The sequence below is a fragment of the Plecotus auritus genome (genome assembly GCF_963455305.1).
Source record: "Plecotus auritus genome assembly, chromosome: 5".
In the NCBI taxonomy this organism is placed as follows: domain Eukaryota; kingdom Metazoa; phylum Chordata; class Mammalia; order Chiroptera; family Vespertilionidae; genus Plecotus; species Plecotus auritus.
The window spans coordinates 163,014,865-163,039,679 of NC_137776.1; the positions used below are offsets into that span (position 1 = coordinate 163,014,865).

The window sequence follows — 24,815 nt, forward strand, 5'->3', positions numbered from 1 at the left end:
CTTGAAAAAATTCTCTCTCAGAACTTCACCTCTCTGACTTGGAGACAAAGCTTAACTCTCAGAGTTTAGTTTGTAAGATAATTAAAACCTGTGAGAAAGTGAATATGAGATTGTCTTAGGCACCTAGCAGCACTTACCAACATTTTTCCTAAGTTGCAGTTACGAAATTTAATCTTCACTGTCTGTTAAATATTTTCATCTTGAAAATTCAGCCGTTTTGCTGGCTGGACACTGTTGATGATGGAGCTCACACTGGCAAAGCCACAGGATAGGAGAAACCTGGGTCCTTAATTTACCACGTGGGAAAGAACTGCCTGCCAATGAGGAAAACGCATCTTAGATTCTTAAAGAAATAAAATCCTATTGTGTTTGAGACATTATACATCTTGGCATCTATTTATTACAGCAGTTGAGCCTATCCTGTTGAATATTCTTTAAAAGTTGAATCGCGTTCATGAATACCAGACACAGCTGAAGGGATCAGAACCAGTCCAGAACATAAAAATTAAGCGAATGGCTACCTACAAAACACTGAGATATCCAGCCTCCTTCCCTCCTCAGTTACAGGAAATTGGCAATAAGGCTTATAACACACAGATGGGACCGTGGAAGTTTCCTCACAGGGGTAACTGACTAGACTAAGAGAAATGACTTACAGATGATAACAGACAGGGATATTTTCCCTCAATTAAATAGCCCAGTCAGACAACTCCGCAGTGAAGCCCACTATTTGTCAGGCCCCACCCATACTAAAAGAGTTTTCCAAATTTTGCCTACTTCAAAATATGAGCTGACAGCCAAGGATCACAACAAAAATATTTTCGGAAAAACACTAGCATCTAAGCAGAAAACAGATCAAATGATAGAAAACATAATAAAACATAAAAGAAACAAATAATGCAGGAAGAAGACCTAATATAATTATTAAAAAGTAAACACCATAATTAATGTCCTCATAGATAGAAATACTGAATCCACGAAACAAAAGAGGATATTATTTCTAAAAAGAGAGTGAGAAATAAATATTCTGGAGAAGGGATAAAAAAGGAGATTTTGGGAATAAATATTGTGAAAGCTGAATTTTAAAATTCAATAGATGAGTGAGAAGGTAAAATTGTACTTTACACCAAAAAACCTAGACCCAAAAAGTAGAGGTGTAAAATAGTGGAAGCACAATAACATGTTGACAAAAAAAAAAAATCCAGGAAACACAATAAAATTCTCAGGATTGAAAAGTGTCCAAATTAAGAGGGTACACTGAATGAGGAGCAATGGATGAAAAAAAAAAATTATTCCAATGAACATTATTGTGAAATTTCAGAACACAGGGACAAAGAGAAAAACATAACAGGCTCCAAAGGGAGAGAGAGAAACAAGTCACATAAAAAGAATAGGATTCAGAATGGCACAAATGTATAACTAGAAGCTGTAATAAAATGGAGAACTGCCTTTAAAAATACAAGGAAAAATTATTTTCAATGTAAAATGTTATACCTACCCACAATATGAATCAAGAGAGTTGGCAGAATAAAACATTTCTAGAGATGCAAGTCTCAAAAGTCTAATTTCCATGTACCCTCTCCTAAAATTAGGAGGAAAAAAGGAAAAAAAGAGATCAAAATCCTAGAAAGAGAAGGTCCAACATAAGGCAAATGAGATTCCCCATGTCAGTACTAGTAAAAAGAGATGCATCTTAGAGAACTAGACCACACTGGAGCAAGAGAACAAAGGACTCTCAAAAGATAACTCTGGCTGAAACTAAGAAGCTGAAAAATGAATTTAATCATATTGAGAAGAAAAGTATCTGTTGGCAAAAATAATAATAATATAATAAAATGTTGATTAATAAATGATAGGTATAAAGAAAACAAAAAGAGGAAGAAAAAGAAATAGTCACCTTCCTACTGATTGAGATCATAGGTCTAAGCCACTCAGCAGTGACTTAAACTAGAAGATGATTTCTCATGGAAAAAAAAAGTCCAGAGATGGGCAGTCCAAGGCTCCTACTATGGTGCTCCATGGTGTCAGAACCTAGGCTTCTTTATCTTGTTGTTCTGCCATTTTCAGCATGTGGCTTCTACTTCACAATTCAGGAATTTAAGCCATGACATCCACATCCCAGCAAGCAGAAATAAGAAAGGGACAACGAGGGGCACAAACCCTCCAACACTGCTTAAAGATCACTCATAGTAGGTCATAAACACACTAACATCCCATTGGCCAGGACTCGGTCACATGGGTGGATCGAGTGGCAAGGGTTCTATTGCTAATTTTTAAAAACGGGGGTTGAGGGGGCTAGAGACAATGGATATTGGAAAATGGTTAGCAGTCTCTACTCACTCCCTCCTGCACATTCTCCATATTCTCCTTTTTTTTCCTCGCAGCATTTATTATTCCCTGATATATTTTCTCTCCATACGTTTATCTGTTTCCCCCAACCTGTTAAGTTCCAAAAGGGCAGGGACTTTATGTCTTTTGTTCACCTCTGTACCACAGTTTCCGGAAAAGTGCCACAAGCACAGGAGGGATTTAATAAATATGACTTGAATGTGTGAGTGAATTGTTAATACCATGTTTGCCTTACAAAATACATTTAAACATAGAGATCCCCTCTGGGCACCGATGATGCTTTGTTTTGTCTTGCTTGCTTAGAAATGAATGCCCATCCACTGGAAAAACGGAAGCGCCCCCTCTGAGAATTACTAATTTTCAGAAGCCTCCCTTCCTCTGAACAGGTGATTCACAGTCTGCACAAACCACAGGTGATGGCCACGCAGGAATTCACCAGTCTTAACAGTGCCAGGCGTCCTCAAACTACGGCCCGCGGGCCACATGTGGCCCGCCGAGGACATTTATCTGGCCCGCCGGGTGCCGCCGGGTGCCACTGCCTGTCCTGCTTAGCAGCCGACTCGTCCCGGGCCCGCAGTGCGCATAGGAATTTGTTCATAGTTTTTTTTTTAAACTATAGTCCGGCCCTCCAACGGTCTGAGGGACAGTGAACTGGCCCCCTGTTTAAAAAGTTTGAGGACCCAAGCAGTTTTGTTTCCGGGTGCGGTAACTACTATAATTCTGTGTTTGGTTATGTATTGTGTAGAAGGCTGTGATTAGTAAGAAAAATGTGAACACTAATGTAATGTACATTAATGTAACAGTGAACCAGACTTCATGGAAGCATCGTCAGGTGTGGGAAAAGAAGTGTATTTGGGGGGAGTGGTAGGTAAGCGACCTAATCCTCATTTTCCAAGCAATAGACATATCTACGACTTAAAATATCAAGCAATGATAGAAAATGCCAGGAAAAAAAGGGGGAGGGGTGGAGGTGGGGGTGGGGAGGGAACAAGCCCCAGAAGAAACGCCGAAATGTTGCAGTGAACTCTGGGGACCCATGATAAGGGGCAGCAGGGAGGACAACATCAAGAGGTCTGCTGTTTTGCTTTCAAGGCTTAAAAACTATTTCATTTCAAACGATGGATGTTTGAATTTGACGGTTTCGCATCTAGTTGGGTGCCCCCACTCCTCCGAGCCCCTGAGGAACACAGCCTAGGTCACCATGGGAGCCTTACAAGTAAGTTCGCGGTGGAGGGGGCGACAGGAAGGGTGCCCTCAGTAAAGAAAGTGAAGGCGCCTGTCTTCCACTTCCTGGGCATCATCCCGGGCCATGACCTCCACGGCTCTGAGTGCAACGCAGGACCCACGCACGCCCCCGGACTTCCTCGTCACACTCGCCACGCGGACATTTACGGATTTACGCCACTGCGCAAAGGAGACGAGGTGAAGGGGCCGCAGGGCGGCCCAGGAGCGACCTCGGCATTCAGCTAGTCCCACGTCACCTCTCACGTTCGGGGTCAGGAGGTTTGAGAAAACAAAAGGGCACCCCACGGTGCGTGGCGACACCCACGGCGGACGGGGCGGACCGGCCCGCGCACCTCGAGAGCAGGAGGCGGAGCTAAGCCCGCGCGCCCGCCCCGAGCCTGCGAGCCTGCGTCCGAGGGCTGTCCAGTCGCTTCTCCACGTCGCGAAGCCGTAGGAGGAGGAATCCAGGAAAGACCACCGGCCGGCTGCCCCTCGCCGCGCTGCGAGCCGCGCCATGCTGGTCCTCCGAAGCGGCCTGACCAGGGCTCTGGCCGCGCGGACCTGGCCGCCTCAGGTACGGGGCGCGTGGACTGCCCCCAGCCGTTCCCCGGCGGGAGGGGGAGGGACGTCTGCGGGCCGCGCGGGACCCGCGCATGCGGCCACCCGGCTCCAAGCCTAGACCTGGACCCGCGCATGCGTGCATCCTGCACACCCAGCCCTGCAGCCCACTTGGTGCTGCCTTCCTGCCCCAGCTACTCAGGGTCAGGGACTTCTAGCAAGGGTAGGTTGACAGTTGCTCGAATGGAAAATAATATAATTAATAATACTCTGTGTTTTGTGTATTCGCAACTGTCAACCTACTTTTGCCCACCCTGTAAAATGAACTCATTTAACCTTAGGTAAGTAAGGTACAAAGTAGATTTTTGTGACTCAGCCTTAACTGTAGGGAATTGGTCTAGTCTGTAAATCTAACCAGAGATATTTTTCCTTTTGACGTTTATACTTTTCTCCTTTCTCTGTGGCCAGGATCCCAAGGGGTTTAACCTAGGGAATGACTTTCTAAAGGCTAAAAAAGAGCCATGAATGGTCCCATTCACCCAAGATTAGCAATACAGTCTTTATCCTTCTGATTCTCTATCTACTGGGGAAGGGACAGTAATTATTGCTTACAACTTTATTCTGAACTCTATTAAATGTCGTCCTGATGTTCTTATAAGTGAACTCGATTTTATTGCTGCGGAAAATGAGATGGAACTTGAAAGATAAGGGAGCAGGAATCACTCACAAATCCTTCCCCAGCATAGTTCTACTTTCTGACTCGCAACAAAAATCACCGCTCCCGAAGCACACACACACTTATCCCACTGCTGTTCAACTTTCACTGGGTTTCCCCTGTTTCGGTTTCTCCTACAGAAGGTACAACATATGTACCTGTTACAGGACAGAAAGAGTTTGTCTACTCCTTGCTAGCAGAGCCAAGAATTGCAGTGGAGAAATATTGTCTATTTTATTATGAATGGCAACATCCAGGAAAATGGGAAGATAATGTTCAAAAGCCCGAACTCCCAGATGGCATGTAGGGCAAACTCACAAGACACCATGGCTTTAGGGGTTCAGCGTCGTGCTGGGAGCTTGTTGGCCAGAAGTGAGATAAGGCTAACAAGTCACATCTTCAGGTCTTGAGGACAGCTCTGAGGTTTTTTTCCAACACCCCTCTGCCTGGTCCAATGGGAAAGTAGCCAGGGTGTGGGTGGTTCCACCTTAGGGGTCAGGACCTGAAACAAAACTTAGGCAAGATGTTATCTTTAGCCCGCCAGAGGTCTGGACCTTGTGACCATTAGTCAGGTGTGGACTACTGCCTTCTGCTGCCTTACAGGTTTCTAATTAACCGGGAAAGGCCAGGTCTCTGAGGGGGCATAGACAGAGACATTAGTTTTAGAGCTAAGATTTAAAACTAAATGTTACCAAACTCAGTTTCAGACCTTTGACCACGTATTTGTTTCCAAATACAAATTCCCTGAGAATCAACTTAAAAAGCAATTGTTACAAATACCCACACTGTCCCATTTTCCAATCTACTTGATCCATAATACTTTTTAAACTATAATACTAGGCAGTTGTTTATTTGTATCACATTCTCTTATTAGAATTTAGTTAAAATGACACAAAAAGTAGGAGCATGTCATCCAAAAGTAGGAGCAGCTGCAATTGTTTTGGGTGGGAATACCTGCTTTCCAAGGAAGCTTAGACACTTGGGCAATAGGAACGTCACTTTAGTAGACAAAAATGGATGAACTAATATCGATCATTAGAACTATAACATTTTACACAATCAGATAAAATACATAAGACAGTTGTGTGCTTTAACCAAAAATATAGGGTGTCCCCCCAAAAAATGTATACACACTTAAACAGCTGATAGTTCAACTGATGTTTCTTTCTTTTCAGATTTAACCCATTGGAATTAATAATTAGTCAAAGTATGTATATATTTTGGGGGGACACCCTGTATGTCAGAGAAAGAAGTCCACTGATTTCATTTGACATACTAGTCAGTATAATTTGTCCATAATTTACTTTGCACCAAAACTTGTAATAGCTAATGCTGATTCATCAACTTCAGAAAATTGGCACATAATAACCAAAACTACAATAGGATGGATTTGTAAATGCAAATGCCATTTGGGAGTATATGCATACACCTGTGCATGTACACACACATATGAACACACAGAGGATCATTTCTGGTAGGGCATTTCCTATCCAAAGTTAAGTTCACTCAGACTTAGGGGTACTAAATTAGAACAAAAATTTATATAGTGAGCATGTAACTAATACAAAAAGAACTGATGGTTCTTAAGGGATATTTCCATCAACCTGGAGTAATCGGATAGATGAAATGCCCTTCAGATTCATCTGTAATTAAACATAATAATGATTCAGACATTTCCGTCCTGTTGTTTTTTCCTTTACAGCATTCATAGAGAGTTTTCTGCTAGTAAACACATTTTTATCATGTCTGCCAGCATATGTGCATATTTTATAAAGTTCATTTAAATGCATAACTAACACCTAGAGCATCGACTAGAGATAGAATGTTGGCTACATAAGGTAAAACATGTGTAAATTTATTAGAATCTTACCTGTAGTTCTTGAATAAAGGACTGATTAAGACTCCAGTGCCTCATTATGATTAACTTTTCATGGAAAGATGGCTAATGGTGGACCCCTGCCAGGAAACAGTAGCTGTGTATTCACCATACTGTATTGACATCTCTCCAAACAGATGTCTGTGGAGAGATGAGAACAGAGGTACAAGCATGAACTATGATAAGTCTAATGAGTGTCCCTGGTTTTCAAATTCAGATTTGGTTGTAGCATAATATTAGAAGCCCTACCTTCCCCAAATATTTGAATTTGCCGTATCTCTTTTTAGGTGTACTCATCTTTTGCCACGGGACCTAGACAAAGTGATGGAACATTCTATGAATTTCGTACCTATTCTCTTAAGCCTTCAAAGATGAATCAGTTTCTGGAAAATTTTAAGAAAAACGTACATCTTCGGACAGCTCACTCTGAATTGGTTGGATACTGGAGTGTAGAATTTGGAGGCAGAATGAATAAAGCATTTCATATTTGGAAGTATGGTATGAGTCATCGGCTTAAATATTCAGTACAGATTTTCATTCTGTTAGTTGTTACATGTGTCTTAGTTCTTGGATCTACGTTACCATAAATACACACAGGTTAAACTTTAAAAAAGCAGAACAACAACAAAAAACCATTGGTTACTCCTCCCAGTGCGAGGTATACCTCTGACAACCTCTTGCTCAAATCCTTGTGTTACCATAAATGGCATCTCATATTTCACATCATAAAATTGTGAGCTAGATTTTAATTCTCAGAAAAAAATTATAAAATGGATTATTATAAAGATGATTTCTGAAAAATTTAAAGCCGTAATTGTAAAAGCCCAAGTGGGTTAAGATCATAAAAGGAGAGGAGAATACTTTTTATTTATTATTGAAGCTACAGCTGGATGTCAGGATTTTAGTGGAAACAGTTGAGATATTTAGGAGCTTGAGGGTGGGTAGTAGAGGTTGATGTGGATGATAGTTAACTTCTTGGCATCACCCAACTCTGAAATTTAATAATTTGTTATGTTTATGAAACCACTTTTGTCATTTGTACACCCCAGGGTTTTAGGGAATTCAGTATTATGCTGCGCAGAGTTCTCCCCCTATGGAAGGTGACCTATCCCTGGTTTAGAAGAGGAAAGGGACTAGGTTATAGGAATCCCCAGAATGTTCGGTACTCCAGTGTCAGATCTTTGTGAAGTGCACATCAAGACTTGATGATATCCAAAGAACTGTCAATAATTTCATTTAGTGTTTGATCATATAAAGTACTTTATTTAATATGAAAGGTGCTTATTCTCTACTTGACATGGCCATTGGTTAGTGGTTTTCCCTGTTGTAATAGAACAAACCCAATCAAAACACAATTTATGCGTTAATGTGCAAACAAGTAGAACTGTGTTTCATTTAAAAATTACTTAAGGTCCTGGTTTAACTGACTTAAGCTCTGAGGTAGATGTTATTCCTCACCCACAGCATACACCATGGAAAACTTTTACTATCCATCTTATGAGGCCCTAATAGTAAACATAGTACTTAGTCCATATAGTTAGTAAATACATATACCTGTTTGGGTCACAAACAGAAGAGAAATAATACTGGATAAAACACTAGGTGGCAATAAGTAAGATAATCAGCATTATTTCTTTGGAAGCTATTTGTTCAAAGAAGATGAAGCTGTAAACTTGCATATTTTTAAAGATTTTTTTGTTTTGAGAGAGAGAGAGAAACATCAATGTGAGAGCAAAACATCTATTGACTGCCTCCTGCACGGCCCCACCAGGAATTGAGCCTGCAACCCATGCATGTGGCCTGACTGGAAATCGAACCAGCAACCTTTTAGTGCACAGGATGATGCACAACTAAGGGAGCCACACCGGCCAGGGCTGTAAACTTGCATCTTAATTTCATTTATGTTAAATTTAAGACCTGACCACCATCACCATCACAACCACCAAAGGAAAATAGTATTTTCCTAAACTGGCAATATAAATGTCTCAAAGTAATAAGAATAGTTAATATAAATTGAGTACTAACTAGCTGCCAAACACTGTTCTCAGCTCCTTTCATGTATTAATTCATTTCTTCCTCATAACAACCCTGTAGGTGTAGATATTGTAGCATTATCCCCATTTCACAGACAGATTCGGTAACTTAGGAAGTCATACAACTACCTAATAAGTGGTAGAGCCTATAAAGTCCACTCTATGGTGTTATCATTAACTGTTTCCATTTCTACACCCCTTTTAGGCCATGAGAAACTTGGGGTAGATGTCCCATCTCTTTGGTGAGGGCAGGGGTATCGCAGCGATTTAACGCAGTGTTCCTATGTGGCCTTGATGAACATGTGCTGAATTGAATGCAATCCAAAAAAGTCTAGGTGATTTTAAATAGAAAGTTTTTATTTTTCTTACTCCTTTTCTTCCCATAGATAATTTTGCTCATCGAACTGAAGTTCGGAAAGCCTTGGCCCAAGATAAGGAATGGCAAGAACAATTCCTCATTCCAAATTTGGCTCTAATGGATAAACAAGAGAGTGAGATTACTTATCTGGTACCATGGTGCAAGTTAGAAAAGCCTCCAAAAGAAGGTAAGTCCGTTCCTCCTAGTCACGCTGAGTTTTGATGTATAAAATACTACAGATTTGAAACTATAAAAACTAAAGTTTCTTAGGGGGGAAAAAACAATAAGCCTTTGTTTTAGAGCAGTGGTTCTCAACCTTTCTAATGCCGCGACCCTTTAATACAGTTCCTCATGTTGTGGTGACCCCCAACCATAAAATTATTTTCGTTGCAACTTCATAACTGTAATTTTGCTACCGTTATGAATCGTAATGTAAATATCTGTGTTTTCCGATGGTCTTAGGCTCTACAGCAGCGGTCCCACAGGTTGAGAACCGCTAGCAGGGTTGCCTAAGACCATCGGAAAACACAGATATTTACATTACGATTCATTAACAGTAGCAAAATTACAGTTATGAAGTAGCAACGAAAATAATTTTATGGTTGGGGTCACCACAACATGAGGAACTGTATTAAAGGGTCGTGGCATTAGAAAGGTTGAGAACCACTGTTTTGGAGAGTAATATATTGTGATTATAGATGTGAAATGAATTTGAGTTCTTAGCTTCTCATTAAAACAATGAACATTAGCAGTGTTTTTCCAATTTGGGGGGAAAAAAAGCTCTTAACGTTTCGGTATGAATATAAAAAGTTGGCATGGTATGGAGAGTAAAGGTTGAGAAGTTGGGGATTTAGAGCAAACAAGTATAGACAGTGAAGGATAATATATGAAATTTTGTCATAGTTTAGTATTTTTTTTACACAAATTATAGCTACTTAAGTGTATCTTTGCTTATAAGACTGGCTGGGGGAATGAATTAAAATGTTAAACTCTATTACTATATTTTAACTTTTTTGTTTTCTTGTTTCTTATTTCTCAGTTAGAACATAATTACTAAAGATTTGTCTTCTTGCTAATTTAACTTCCTTGTAGACTTTAAGGAAATACTATTTACCTCAACCTAGTTTTAAACAAAGGTCAGATTGTTTTAAAAGCATAAACTAATTTTGTAGTATCATCTTATATTACAAGAGATTTGAAAAGTCTTATTTGGCCTGGCCGGCGTGGCTCAGGACTTTATAGGCTCTACCACTTAGTAGGTAGTTGTATGACTTCCGTAAGTTACCGAATCTGTCTGTGAAATGGGGATAATGCTATAATATCTACACCAACAGGGTTGTTATGAGGAAGAAATGAATTAATACATGAAAGGAGCTGAGAACAGTGTTTGGCAGCTAGTTAGTACTCAATTTATATTAACTATTCTTATTACTTTGAGACATTTATATTGCCAGTGTAGGAAAATACTATTTTCCTTTGGTGGTTGTGATGGTGATGGTGGTCAGGTCTTAAATTTAACATAAATGAAATTAAGATGCAAGTTTACAGCCCTGGCCGGTGTGGCTCCCTTCAGTGGTTGAGCGTCGACCTATGAACCAGGAGGTCACAGTTCCATTCCCAGTCAGGGCACATGCCGGGGTTGTAGGCTCCATCCCCAGTAGGGGGCATGCAAGAGGCAGCCAATCAATGATTCTCTCTCATTATTGATGTTTCTACCTCTCTTTCCCTCTCACTTCCTCTCTGAAATCAATACAAATATATTTTTTTTAAAAAGAAGTAGTCTTATTTGGACCCTTGCCCACTTAGCTTTCAGCATTAACTAAATGAACTAAGTGGCTTCTAGAACAGGGTCAAGTCTTAGTTCTCTTCCTCTGTGTTGTTCATAATTCTTTAATAGTTTTATACCTTTTCCCTTTTTCTTCTCAAATCTACTTGTCCCCTCGTTCCTTTCTATCTGCCCCATTCCTCTTACCACAGGTAAAATGCTTTCCAAGTGTTTACCTGGATATTCAGGAACAATACAACTATCTCCTTCAATTTTTTAGCTTTTTTATTTTTCTCTCAAAATCTCAGATACCACTTTGGGTCCATTGTTTGCTTGCTGTTCCTGTTGGAAATTGAATCCTATAGAGGGAAATTATACAAACAAAAAAATGTATTTTCTCTCAGAATTGGAGGATATAGGTCAGAAACTACTTTTCTTATTCATTTCTTACCTGAAAGTGTAGACTTGGGCAGCTCAAAATTCCTAGTCCTATAACAAATTCTCAATATTTGCTTTATTTTATAGATTAAAAATATTTCAGATAATAGCTTGCTATAGCTTCCCTTTGGTTTTGTATGATAAGTTTAACAAACCCTTAAACATGGACAAGGACTTTCTAAACTTAGAAGCAAGGAAAAATAATGCAAAGAATTCATAATGTGTCCACATAAACATGTATACACATATGACCCTTGAAATTTGTATACATATGTTAGCCTCCCACTGGAGCCATACTCACCGGATGAGCAATTTCTTGAAAAATCTTTTGTAAAATACTTATTTTTCTCCCTTCTCTAGGAGTCTATGAACTGGTTACTTTTCAGATGAAACCCGGTGGGCCAGCTGTATGGGGTGACCCATTTAAAAAGGCAATTAATGCCCATGTCATTCTAGGCTACTCAAAACTAGTTGGAGTTTTCCACACAGAATATGGAGCTCTCAACAGAGGTACAGTTGTCCATTTCTTTTATGAAATTGCAAAATGTATCAGTGAACTACTAAGTCACTTGGGTCAGTTTGTCTCACTTTTTCATTATGGCATATATTTTAATTTTTATTGACAAATTTTTAAGTTTTTCTTTTATTTTAAAGGTTGAAAAAAAAACACCTGTTTTACTTCTTGTCTATATAGAATGATAACATTTTATGAAGCCTGTTTCAAAGCTGGATGTTGTTTTCCATGGTACATCAGAATGATAACATTAAAATCTGCAAGGAGCCTCAAGAAAATATCTTTTCTTTTTCTCTTTTTTTTCACCCTCTAAATATACTTTTATTGATTTTTTAAAAATAACATTAGTTGAGGGTAGAGATATTGCCTTAGAATGAAAAAATATTACATATTTTTAAAATACTAAAAACATGGACATGCCCAAAGGGAGAAACAAACCTTTTCACCACTGTAAAGGTAATACTGTTAACATTTTGGTTTTTGTATTCCTGTGTTATTCATATATATAAGAAAACCAAAATGTAATTTTATTTACATATATGTCAGATGTAATGCATGTGCATGATTAATAATGACTTTCTAAGACTCTGGTGTGAGGCTATACATACAGAAGAATAGTAATATGCTGAATATGAATCAGCACATCATTTCTGGAGGACAGTGTATAACACGTACATTGTACACATATAAGTACATATTAAGTATACTCTTTGGTCCTCTCAGTTTGAATTTTGGGAGTCTATTTTGAGGAAATAATCAGATCCAAACTGTTTGGCTTTGAATCCCAACTCCACCACTTATAACTTAGTGATGCTGAAGGAGTTACTCTACCTCACTCTGCCTTCCATTGCTTATCGATAACAACCTACCACCTAAGATTTTTATGAAGCAGACCTGGCACAGAATAAGCACCCAATAAATGTTAGTAGTCATCTTTGACATTGTTAGTAATATAGATACACGTGTAGGTGCTACTCAAAGGAGGTTTATATGCCAGCATTGTTTACAGGAAGGAAACATTGAGAACAATGGGCATGACACATACATGGTATGTATATAATGTACTTATATTACACAGAATGCATTATGTCCATCATATATATCATTTATCAGTAAGACCCTAATTTTATTTTGCTCACATTTTTTAAAGAAAAAAAAAGACCAAACATTAATAGAGTTTTTCTCTGGGCAGTTAAAATTATGCTACTTTTTATTTTCTTCTTTGTATCATCCAAATTTTCCATAATAAACACTTTTTTATAATATTGTGGGTTTTTTTTTTTAAAAAAAAAAAAAGTAAAATGGAGTAGGAAGGAATGAAACCTGGGTCCAGTCTTGGTTGTCAGTATCTTTAGTTGTATTACTTTATTTCCCCTGTCCAGCCTTCTGTTTCATCTATAAAACCAGCTTTGAATCAGTTTATAAATGTCTCTCCCAAATCTGTGACCCCTCTGAAATTGGTCTCTAACATACTCAGTCTTCCTTTTTGATACTCACTATTTTAACTTAAAGAATAAGATTTAACACATCTGATTAACTTTTCTGCATTTCTTCTTTGTAGCCACACCACGGTCTTTAGAATCTGTTTCTGGTTTCTCTCTGTAGTTCATGTTCTCTGGTGGAATGAGAGTGCGGATAGTCGTGCAGCCGGAAGACATAAGGCTCATGAGGATCCCAGAGTCGTGGCAGCTGGTAAGCCATTTCACTGGGCATGAGGTATTCTTAGGGCAGATGTGATTTAGTCAATAACTTTATATGTCTTCTTATATGATGTATTTTTTTCCAGTTCGGGAATGTGTCAATTACCTAGTGTCTCAGCAGAATATGCTTCTGATTCCTACATCGTTTTCACCATTGAAATAGTTTTCCACGGAAATACAAAGCATTTCAAGAACTGTCTTAAGATGTGTCTGCTAATGGTACTTAAGTGCTCCCAAGGGCGTCTCACTCTCATGTGAAGAAGGTGGTAAGTTAATGCGCTATGTCTCTGCATTTTTAAAGCCACCTCTGTTCTTTGTCATTGCTACCTCAGAAGGTGGTTCTGTTCATTGTCCCTCCCCATGGCATTTCAGTAGCTATACTACAGAAATAGTTGCCACTATTTATGATCTTGATTTTTCATTTTTTTCAAAATATCTTTTATTCTCTATTTTGACGACCCTTTGCTTTATAGCATTTTCTTATATTTAAATGATGTCTTTACATTTCTATGCCTGACAGTATTTTAAAATTACTTACTTGCAATGTCTGTATTTTCAACATGTCTGTTTTTTCTGAGATTTAAAAAAATATTTTGCCCAGTAAAATGTATTTTGTAATAGCAAATGGGATTCGTAAGAATATCAGGTCAAATGTATTTCTTTACCTTGGGGAAGTACAGTATCATTGTATCATCTGTATCAAATACGGTTTTCACATTAATTGTTAGTCACTCTGATTTGGAAAATAATGTAATTCTCAATGTTAAAAAATAACTTCAGAAGACTTGTTTCATATGCTGAAATGTATACATGTATAGTTAATTTTATTAATTTTGTTCACTTTAGATGACTAACAAAGATACTTGGGACATCTATTTGTTTTAAAAGAGGTTTTGTGGTCATGGAAATGCTTGCCCTAATAAAACCTACATATCCATTCTGGATTTTTTTTTAATTTGCATTTTCTATCTATATTATCTTCTCTGGAGTTTTCACTGTGTTCCTGTAGGGTATTGGCACAGTAACATTTACCAGTATAATTGTGAATGTTAAGTTCCATGAAACCAGCATGGTGGTAATCCCAGAGGAGGGTTTCACTAGTATCACCACAGACACACTAGGGTTTTCCTTGGCACACGTGCAATTTCCATTTTAGTGGAGTGCCTCTGAGCCTTCTAAAACTAAGTTTGATACTTCTGAGTTCCCTTGATTGTCTATATTTACAGCTGTATTATTTTACATTTCTAAGATATATTGGAAGTAAAATCGTAAATCATGAGTTGGCCAAGGGAAATGTGAACAACATGCAGTGTGTACGGTTCCTGATGGAAGAAATGTCTAAAGGATTAAAAAAACAAAACAAGCCCTGGCCAGCTTCTCAGTGGTTAGAGCATTGGCCCGCAGCCTGAAGGGTCTTGGGTTTGACTCCGGTCAAGGACACGTACCTCAGTTGCAGGCTCTATCCAGGCTCAGTCCTAGGCCCCGGCAGGGGGGCGCATGTGGGAGGCAACTAATCAATGTCTCTCTCTCACATTGATTTTTCTCTCTCTCTGTCTCTCCCCCTCCATTCCACTCTCTAAAAAAATCAATAAAAAAAATATCCTCAGGTGAGAGTAACGACAACAAAAAATCAGAAAGGTGAGAAGTTGTTTGGGTGCAGTTTATCTATATATATAAAAGCCTAAGCAACCATCCGACCATTTGACAGTCTGACCAGTAGCTATGACACGCACTGACCACCAGGAGGCAGACACTAACACAGGAGCTGCCAAGCTGCGGTGACTTGGCAGCTGTGTTTCTTGGGTGACGCACCTGGAACCAGAGAGGAGGTAGCCTGATTCTGGGGTGTGTCACCCGAGAACCGCCCTCTAGCAATCCGGGACCCCTCGGGGGATGTCGGAGAGCCAGTTTCGGCCCAGTTCCTACAGGCCAGGCCGAGGAACCCCACTGGTGCATGAATCCGTGCTCCAGGCCCCTAGTACCTTTATAAGAATCCAACCTTGGCTGGGTGACTCACTTGGTTGGAGTGTCATCCTGTGCACCAGAAGATTGTGGGTTCAATTCCACATCAGGGCACATACCTAGGTTGCAGGTTCGATCCCCACAACATCAGTGTTTCTTTCTCTCTCCCCCTTCCTCTTTAAAAATCAATAAAAACATATCCTTGGGCGAGGATAAAAAAAAAAAAAAAAAAAAAAAAAAAACAGGAATCCAAATAAAAGCTTTATAATCCAGCTATTTGTCATGTTTGCTGCTTTCCTTCAATGCAAGACTCTCTGCATTGTTGTGTATATTTCACCATTTTCCCTTCCCTACTTCTTCTCTTCCCTGAGCCTAGTCCAGGAAGGCTTACATCCTTGTCAATACTTAAACGACTCTCCTGAGGGTCACTGAGGACCTTTGTGTTACCAGATTCAATGGTCTCTCGCTGCCTTTAGCTGGCTCACCTCCTCAGCAGTGTTGGACACAAATGACTCTGCCTTCCTCACTTGATTCTGCGCATCGATCTATGGCATCATACTCATATTTTCCTCCTCCTCACTGGCCAGTCCCTCTCTTTCCTTTGTTGGCTTCTCTTCTAAATGTGATAGGGTCTCAGAGCTCAAGATACATGCTCATTCAGTCCCAAGACTTAAATACCACACATGTGCTGACGATTCATACATTTTTATCTTTTTTCTTATCATGGCTTCTGAGCTCCAATCTGAAATACCAGCTGCCTTTTTAACATAACCACCCACCTCATTCAGGTCACAAACTGAAAGTCACTTTGATAGCTCTCTTTCCCTCATCCCCTACTGGCAGCCTGTCAGCTCCTGAATATTCCTCTTTTTCCCTGTGTCTGTTGCTTCCAACCTCCATCATCCTCTTACTTACCTTCCTAGTGTCCTTTCTCCCCATCCAGCCAGCATTCTTTCTGAAAACAGATTAGGTCCAACCACTACCCTGTTTAAAACTCTCCAGTGGCTCCTCATCGCACGGACGATAAAATCCAGACACCTTGGCCTGGCCTGCGAGGCTGTAAGCTCTGAGCCCGCGCGCGCGCGCGCGCACACACACACACACACACACACACACACACACACACACACACACACACTGCAGAGACGCTGCAGTCTCTCTCCGGCTCCCCAATTTGCCAAGCTTTTTCCCATTTTTCCCACCTGGGGCTTTTGCATCAGGTATTCTTTCTTCCGGCAATGTTCTTCCTGCCCACCTTCAAATGCTGGTGCCTCCTGCTCCTTTTAATCAGATCTGAGCATAAATGTCATTCCTCACATGGTGGGGCGGGGGGGCGGGGGGGCATCTCTGGCTCCCCTCCAGCGTTATCCCTTGACCATGTTTCATCACCTTGGTACTGACTGCTGTCTGAACTCATGCTATTTGTTTGTCCACCTATCCATTGTGGATGTGAACATATTTTCTGCACTGACATTTAAGTTCGTTAGAGCAGGAATTCTGTCTTCTTCGACACTGGATCCCGAACCTAGAAGAGTATCTGGCACACAGTAGAGGTCCATCAGTATTTGTTGAATTATTGTAGAATGATGCCATATTGATCAGGATAATTTTAAGTGATACCCAGCTTCACCAAGAAGAACCCTCTGCCAGTTACTAGCCGTATAACTTGGGACAAGTTCCTTATCGTCTGAGCCACAACTTACTCGTATGTCAAATGGTGCTACTTACATCATAGGGCAGGTATCATTTGAGGATTAAATGAGGTGCCTGACAACACAATAAACACTTCGAAAAAGGTAGCTAATTTTCTGTTATACCTTTTCATATTTAATGTATTCTTTAGTTTTCCAAAGGCTCCAGATTTTTTTTTAATCTGTAAATGTTGATATTGGCTTTTCTCTGGATAAGAGAATGTTTTGGTCAAAACTCATGGGTAACATTTTCATCTAAATTAACTCTTCATTTTTCAGTAGTTTGTTCCTCTCCCTCCATCAGTTGCATAGAAGTCGCTGTAATGTGACCTCCTGGGCGGTGGTGGGGGGGGGGGACGAGGAGGGGGAGACAAAGTGGGGATGCTTATGCTGAGCAGTCAACCAGAGTTCACATCCATGCCTTCGGCAGAGGACTGTTCAGAGGGGTCACAAATAGAGCCACAACTCCACTGCGCTGCCTACCAGGGGGTGTCGGACAGGCGTTCTTCCAGGACCAAAATGAGCAGACATTGTTTCTGAGACTTTAATTGCTCATGAACTGTAAAAACTAATCCACACGGCTCATCATAGCACCACACTGTCTCGGGTGCAGATGGCACCGCTCCTTTTACAGGACAAAGGGTCTCTGATATTAGTCTCAGTATCCCTTCTCAGCCCACATGCTTCTCCTTCCCCTGCACGCTCGCCCTTCCACCAGCCCAGCACCTCCCCGGTACACTTGCCACAGTGTGTATCCCTGTATTTTGGCTGAGTAAACAAAAGAGCAGTGAAGGCTGCCTTTGTGGCTTTCTCATCGCCACGTGAAGAAATGAGGCTTTGTTAAACAGGCTTAGCCTCAGAGGGTTTGCAGAGATCACTGCTTCATCACCATGAAGCAGAACACGTTTATCGAAAAACCTTGTAAACTTAATCTCGGTGACTTTCTTAACTGAATCGTGAAAGTGCAAAACACCCTTTTTAAAATTTCCGAGTAGTCCCCTCAGTTCTCTTTTGTGATGACTAGAACATGGAGCCTTTTCTACTTTCTACTTTGAATCCAAATTGCTTTAACAGTAGGTGGTGCTCGAAATGCACAGAAATAAATGTGTATAGATCAATAGAACCGTCACAGCTTTATTTCTTCGTGACTCAATACAACACAGAAATATGCTTTTAATACTTCATATAAAGTTATAGACAATACAAATGTTTTTCTTTTTTTTCCCCTTTTAATGAAAATGATTTAACTTAGAAATCTATTGTGAAACTTTTGTCTAGTTTTGCAATTCTCAGATATTCCAGTGCAAAAATAGATCCCATTACAGACAACATAAAGTGCTTGGAATGAAGGGCCAATGATAAAGAAAAAGCACAAAAACATAGCTCATCCTAGGTAATAGGAAGGAAGAGTAGAATACCTAATCCTATGTAAATAGAAACATTCTATATAAAAGGGATGCAACAGTTTTAAAGAGAATTAGAGCACTACTCTATATAGTACTATATTATTACTAGTAAGTAGTAACAAGGGTACAAATTAATATTTCAATGTCAAAGTGGTTCAATATTATATGACACATGGCTCTTTGGAAAAAAAAATTTCCTGATATATACAACCACACGAAGAAAACATAGACAAATCCCTTTAGTCAATAGTTACTATACAGTGGATGAATGATGTGCAACATTTAATAGCCACAATGCATTGCTTTCAGTACAGATAGTGAAATACAGTAGTTTGAGGTTTGGTTGTTTGTTTTTAACAATGAACTGAGCTGGGCATTTAGGTATAGAGGGCTCTGTTACTGTCTTCTTTTGTAGTTTTCATGTTCACAGTTGTTCGTAACGTTTCCAAGATGTCCAAAAAGAGCAGAAGCAGAAATCTCTGAACACTTGAGAATTTTCTGAAACTCACATAGTTACAGTTCCACAGGGAATATATAGAGATTTTACTTGAGTAAGAATTGGTAAAAAATGTTTACTATATAATTAGGTTTACGTAGGAAAATTCAAAAGGTTTCTATTTGGATAGCCTAAGAGGTAACAGTATTAAATGAAATTGATGGTAACTGTAGATTGTTTCTAGCTTCAGAAGATATCCTTTCGAATCTATATTGAAACATTGTCCTTTTTTTTTTTTTTTTCCAAAATGGTTCAGTGCCTTTTGATGTTTTTTAAATATGGCCTTGAAGTCAGAGTAATTAAAGCAAAGAGTTGCTTATGGATTTGACATAGTAGAAAATTCAAACATGAGTCTACTAAAATGGGAAAACAGAAGTTTGATTCTGATAAATATTACACAAGGAGAAACTAAATTATTCTATGAGTTTTACATCATTATAGATAGCATAAAATACATTGGATGATCTCTAGTATTTGGAAATATGTCTTCATTACTTATCATTTTAGAAAACAATATTGGCAATAATTTCTGAAAATCATTTTCTTTTCCAATCAACAAGTTATGTGATAACATTATGTAAATTTTAAAAGGAAAAAATATAAATTAAAAATAGATCTGAAATCTTACACCCTTCAAGTTAACAAATTTTAGAAAGAAGTGACAGTGAAAGACCAATTAAACTTCACCAAACAGTGGTTCCCTCCTATTTTTGTTGTCTCAAGACAGATGACATTAAGCATTGGTAAAATAATATTTTTTAAGTATTTACTGCCTAAAAAAATAAGACTGGTTGGAAAAGTCTGAAATACACTTCATGTGGGGGCATGTGCTGCTTTTATTTATTTTTTCATGATACGTTAGTGATTGAAGAGATGAAAAATTTGAGATTGTATGAATGAGGTGTCTAAGGTCTTCAAAGCCAATTCTTTGAAGAAGGTACTCAATGTCATAAGCACAAATTGTCTTGTTCAACAACTTTTAAAACTTGCTGTGTTCTCCGGAAAAATACTCATTGTCCAAGTCTTGTGACCCTCATGACGTTTAAACACTCTTGGCTTTTGCATTGTTGCCATTTTCAGAAAGTGGGCTGCCCCATTGCCTTTCATCGGGCGCCCACGACCACAGCAGAACCACCACCTACATGTATTTGTAAACCACTCAGCTGAATAACGTGGCACAGGGGGTCTGAGACTTGGTTTCTCCCCACCCCATCTATCCAGCCATCCATACTCATTCGGCTGTAACACAGGCTCCAAAAAAAAAAAAACACACAAAAAAAACAACTTGATTAATGAGCTGAGATTATTTAAAATGATAGTAAAGAAACTTAAATGTAATGTCATGAGATCTTGACCCTCACGCTGTTTTCTAGTCACAAGGCACCAGTCAGGTGGTCACCACAGGCCATATTCTAAGGTTCCAAAAATCACTGATAGAATTTAAAATTCCAAATAACATTAAAAGCACAAACACTTTTGTCAAAATACAACTCCACATTTTCATACTCCAGAAAAAGCCAGAAATACTTTTTTGTTGAACAAGATCTTGAGATGCAGTGTACCGTGTTGGCAGACAATCGGGACGAGCGGACACAGGCCTGCCCAGGTTCAAACGCACCATCGGCACCATCTCCTCCATCCCTCACCCTGGCCCCAGCAGCTGAGAGCCCCGACGAATTGGGTGCTGGTTCTTACCAGGACCTAAGTACATTTAAGGAGTCCCAGCAAGATGACCCTGGAGACCCATGGCTCCAAGCGAGGGACAATGTAACAATGAAGCCAAGTCTCACTTGTCTGGAGCCACCCGCAATTTGCATGTTACCATCAACCAGAGCAGCTCATCAGTGAGGGAATCATAGCAGGACTTTCCCCCACACGTGGCACCATTTTTGTCACCTGATATTTGATGATGTCGATAAGACTCCGAGTAGCACAGCTTTTACCGCCCTGGTGCTTCAGGCTTTCTGAGCACCACTTGGCACTAGCAATTCCGGCGCACTCACTGCCCTCTGTGGAGGTGGGAGGTGGCACCGGGAAACCAGTCTCCCGGCATGGCACGGTGGAATGAGCGAGGGTGTGCACGCATGCCTTCTGATGGGGGCAAATAATCACTGGCCATGATGACTTGACGGATTGTTGTTGCAACCCCGGTGAGAATACAAAGGAACAACAAAAAAAACAACACCCAAAACAGTATGATTTCAAACCCATATGTCCTCTGGGTTCCATACTAGAGGTTCACATAGACATAAAGTAATACACTAAATTCAAGTCTTTTTCCCTCGAGAGCCATAGGAGACATCGGCTACAAAGGCACTGCCCCTGGCATGGAATTCTGTTTGGATTGCATTGAACTGCATTGCATTGAAGAGGATCAGTACAGTATCCAGTTTACTTCTTCCCACGGAAGCGTCCAGCTCTTCTCTGGGCTCCTCACCCGGTGCGAAGGAAGGACAGTCCCTCCTCTCTTTCAGCCACCCTGCAGGAACAGGAGTCTTCACACGTAACTTTCTTTCACTTTCTCATCCTTCAGGAAAGATGTGAGAACTGCAACGTTCACTACTGTCTGGTTTTTGTGTAACGACAGGTCCTTTAAGGGATCGTCGTCACTTTGGTCCTTGGCAAAGTTTACAAATACCTGTCAAGAGAAAGATGGACCTTTATCGATACCCCTCGACTTGCTCTCTCTTTATTTTAGTCGCGTTTTCCCCTCTGGGGATAGTAGGGCAGGTAGGAGAACACGAGACTGCATAAACACATTAACTAGAAAGCGGCTTGAAAAAGCATTAACCCCTCAAAAATTAAAAACCCTCTATATTGACCCCCAACTCACCCACTGCTCAATCATCCATTTGCTTTGGCTTATACAGGTGTGATGGAAGGGAAGAGGGACAAACACGAACATTTACTGAATACCTACTAAGTGCCAAGATCTGTTTGCTGTTACTTAAATGGGATAAGGCACCCACAGTAGGTACTCAATAAATGGTAGTTATTAAGATGATGATTACAAGCTATTCTCCTCACTACCCTATGCAGTAGACAGCATCATCGCCCTTTTCAGATTCAGAGAGGTTTGGTAGAAAACATAGCTAGCAGTAGGCGATGGGGAATTCAAACTCATGTAGTCTGTCCTGCTCTAGGGCCCAGAATGGGGTGAGGAAGGGAGCAGGACTCCTCTCCCCAGAAAATAAACCCATTGTCGATCTTCCACGCTTACTTGGTCAAGTGTTGTCTGCGAAACAGAGTAGTCTTCTATGTGGAGGCGCTTCTTGCTCTGGGAGAGGATGCTGAAGATCCTGGCCAGGGACGACAGCGAGGATGGCAGCTGGTACTGCAGCATGTTGCGGTGCTTCTCCTTCAGGACGCTGCCCGGAAAGGCCAGTCCGAAGAACTCCTGGACAGGCTTCAGGTCCGGGTTGGACCCTGCTATGCGGACAACTATCGTATACCCATCTCCAAACCTGAGAGCAGAAAAGCAAAGTCCAAATGGAGGATCCTCAGGAAACTTATCAAAAGAATAATTAAAATGAGAGGTCCCTGACAGACACAGAGTAAGAACCAGAGAGAAGGAACTAGTCACCATTTACGGAGGACCTGCTCTAGGTGGGGTGCCATGCTGAGGGCCTTAGACACAGGGCCTCACGTCCCCCTCACCTGGACCTCTGAAGCCTGACGGATGAGACACTGACGCCTGGGGGGTAGCCACTCCCCCACACACAGCTCACAGTGGTAGGACCGGGACGTGGACCCATCCTGTTTTTGACTCCAACTCTCTGCTCTAACCAGACTGGCATGTAGACATTTCTCCCTTTCATCTATGATAACGAAGCTGGAAGGGGGGGAGGGGCCTATCCCTTAGGACCGTGGTCGGCAAACTGCGGCTCACGAGCCACATGCAGCTCTTTGGCCCCTTGAGTGTGGCTCTTCCACAAAATACCATGGCCTGGGCAAGTCTATTTTGAAGAAGTGGCGTTAGAAGAAGTTTAAGTTTAAAAAATTTGGCTCTCAAAAGAAATTTCAATCATTGTACTATTGGTATTTGGCTCTGTTGACTAATGAGTTTGCCGACCACTGCCTTAGGAAACCGACTCTTGGAGAGCTTCAGTAACTTGCCCACAGCACACAACCAGTAACGGTGAAGACAGGATGTGAGTGCATCTCCGTTTGACTTCAAAGCCCTCATTCTTCCCACCACACCATGTTGCTCAATTTGTTTCCCTTTAGTTTAGAGCCACCATTTAAAACGCTCACACACAAAATAAATAAATGCAAGCTTTCTCAGCAAGGCGCTGCCCCAAAGAAATGATCTTTTTTACCTATTTTTCAGATGTTGGACGCTACCGAGGCACCTGAACTTGCCATTGACCATAATGGCCATCCTCGTGCAAAGAGCTTCACATTCTTCCATGCTGTGGGAAAACAGAACCAGGTTTCAGCTTAGAGTGATGTGCCTCTACCCATTCGAACATCACCATGACATCTGGCATTTCAAGAAATGTTCCCAGCCTCCTAAGGCATAACGGCATCCTGTTACAAACACATGAAGGTGTAGGGATAACCCTGTTCGCTGTAGTGCCCTGTTCAATTGTGGAAACGCTAGAAACAACCCAAATGTCTACAAAACACAGTACAATTAAATTGGACTACTCTCCAGCTATAAGAAATGACTTGGAATAATGTTCACGGTGTATTGTTGAATGAGAAAGAGCAGTATTACACTAAGCTTGCATTTTTGTTTATGAATCACCCACACAGACACGCACACCTGTGTACATAGGTTTGCATAAAGAAACAGTAAAGATATATTATTGCCCAATGATAGTAACCGTTATCTACAAGTGATGCAATTCTGACGATAGTTGTTTTTGTCTTTGCCTTTCTGTATTTTCTAAGTTTTACACGGTGATCGTTTGTATCAGTTGGAATTTTTAAAATCACACAATGGAGAAGCCAGGCCAGGCCTTCGCTACGGACCTATGAGAGGTGAGCACTACCGATCTCCCCTCCTTGATGATGCTCAGGGCACAGTTCCACAGGAATCGCCGGGCCTTGGGGTCCATGCCTGTGGTCGGCTCGTCCTGTAATTAGAATAAAATAAATCCTATTATTTGCTGACAAACATTGAGGACAGATTTGGTGTTAGATGCAGAAGCATCTCTGAAATAGCCTAAATTCTAACTCAACCATTCCAGTTACTTATGGATGGGCCCAAGAACCAGACCTTACATACCAGAACCAGGTCATTTTTATAAATGTCTCCCTGAAGCAGGAAGCACCACCTAAATTTATCTTTAAGATTATTTTTTTAGAGAGAGAAGGAAGAGAGGGAGAGGGAGAGAGAAAATGGACATGAGAGTGGCAACCTCAATCTGCTGCCTCCTGCACGCGTCTCAAGGGGATCCTGCTGCAGCCTGGGCACGTGCCCTGACCAGGCATCACGCTGTGCAACCTTTTGGTGCACAGGACAGTGCACAACCAACTGAGCCAGACCGGCCAGGGCGCCATTTAAATTGTTATGAAATTAAATTTCTCCAAATAGACAGAAATGGGAGGAAAGAGCCATTTAGTTTCCATCATCTTTTCATGACTGACAAATATATACTAAAACTTCTTTTTGTCTGAAATCTCTACTGAAGTCAGTATAAGGTTTTGGTAAATAAAATTCCTTCTCTCCACTTTTTCTTCTAGCTCACTCCAGCTCCCCCCGTGTTACTGTACTTGCTAGTC

At 40.6% G+C, this 24,815-nt stretch overlaps 2 protein-coding genes and 1 long non-coding RNA gene across 6 annotated transcripts in view; 1 reads left to right on the forward strand and 2 right to left on the reverse strand.

The window, feature by feature from the left end:
• Positions 1-3,841, reverse strand: part of LOC308248025 — a 28,506-nt gene extending 24,665 nt beyond the window's left edge. Inside the window, exons 1-2 of one of the 2 annotated variants that reach the window (XR_013960592.1) lie at positions 3,564-3,841; positions 138-314 (exon numbers count right to left, since the gene is read on the reverse strand). This is a non-coding gene — a long non-coding RNA (uncharacterized lncRNA). The remainder of the gene's footprint in view (positions 1-137; positions 315-3,563) is intronic. The other variant, XR_013960593.1, reaches the window with a different exon arrangement.
• On the forward strand, positions 3,331-14,489 carry NIPSNAP3A (nipsnap homolog 3A). Of its 2 annotated transcripts, none has more exons than XM_080667939.1 (6): positions 3,331-4,147; positions 7,010-7,220; positions 9,142-9,300; positions 11,677-11,826; positions 13,436-13,522; positions 13,617-14,483. In XM_080667939.1, exons 1-6 carry the CDS (start codon positions 4,088-4,090, stop codon positions 13,691-13,693), a joined length of 744 nt encoding a protein of 247 aa, XP_080524065.1. In that variant the 5' UTR covers positions 3,331-4,087; the 3' UTR covers positions 13,694-14,483. The 2 variants fall into 2 exon arrangements, with proteins under 2 accessions (XP_080524065.1, XP_080524066.1); XM_080667940.1 differs by having other exon boundaries at positions 3,676-4,147; positions 11,773-11,826; positions 13,617-14,489.
• A 3,806-nt stretch (positions 14,490-18,295) lies between these two features.
• The window catches only part of ABCA1 (ATP binding cassette subfamily A member 1), a 114,353-nt gene continuing 107,833 nt past the window's right edge, over positions 18,296-24,815 (reverse strand). For both annotated transcript variants that reach the window (XM_080669975.1, XM_080669976.1), the window contains exons 47-50: positions 24,063-24,166; positions 23,405-23,497; positions 22,306-22,549; positions 18,296-21,723 (exon numbers count right to left, since the gene is read on the reverse strand). In XM_080669975.1, coding sequence (XP_080526101.1) covers positions 21,583-21,723; positions 22,306-22,549; positions 23,405-23,497; positions 24,063-24,166 — 582 coding nt within the window. In that variant the 3' untranslated portion in view covers positions 18,296-21,582. The remainder of the gene's footprint in view (positions 21,724-22,305; positions 22,550-23,404; positions 23,498-24,062; positions 24,167-24,815) is intronic.

Bases quoted from the DNA above. Each gene is read 5' to 3' on its own strand.
- NIPSNAP3A (XM_080667939.1), top strand. From the start codon at position 4,088: ATGCTGGTCCTCCGAAGCGGCCTGACCAGGGCTCTGGCCGCGCGGACC. The intron at 7,221-9,141 runs GTATGAGTCATC...TTCTTCCCATAG, and splicing joins ATTTCATATTTGGAAGTATG to ATAATTTTGCTCATCGAACT. The intron at 13,523-13,616 runs GTAAGCCATTTC...ATTTTTTTCCAG, and splicing joins TCCCAGAGTCGTGGCAGCTG to TTCGGGAATGTGTCAATTAC.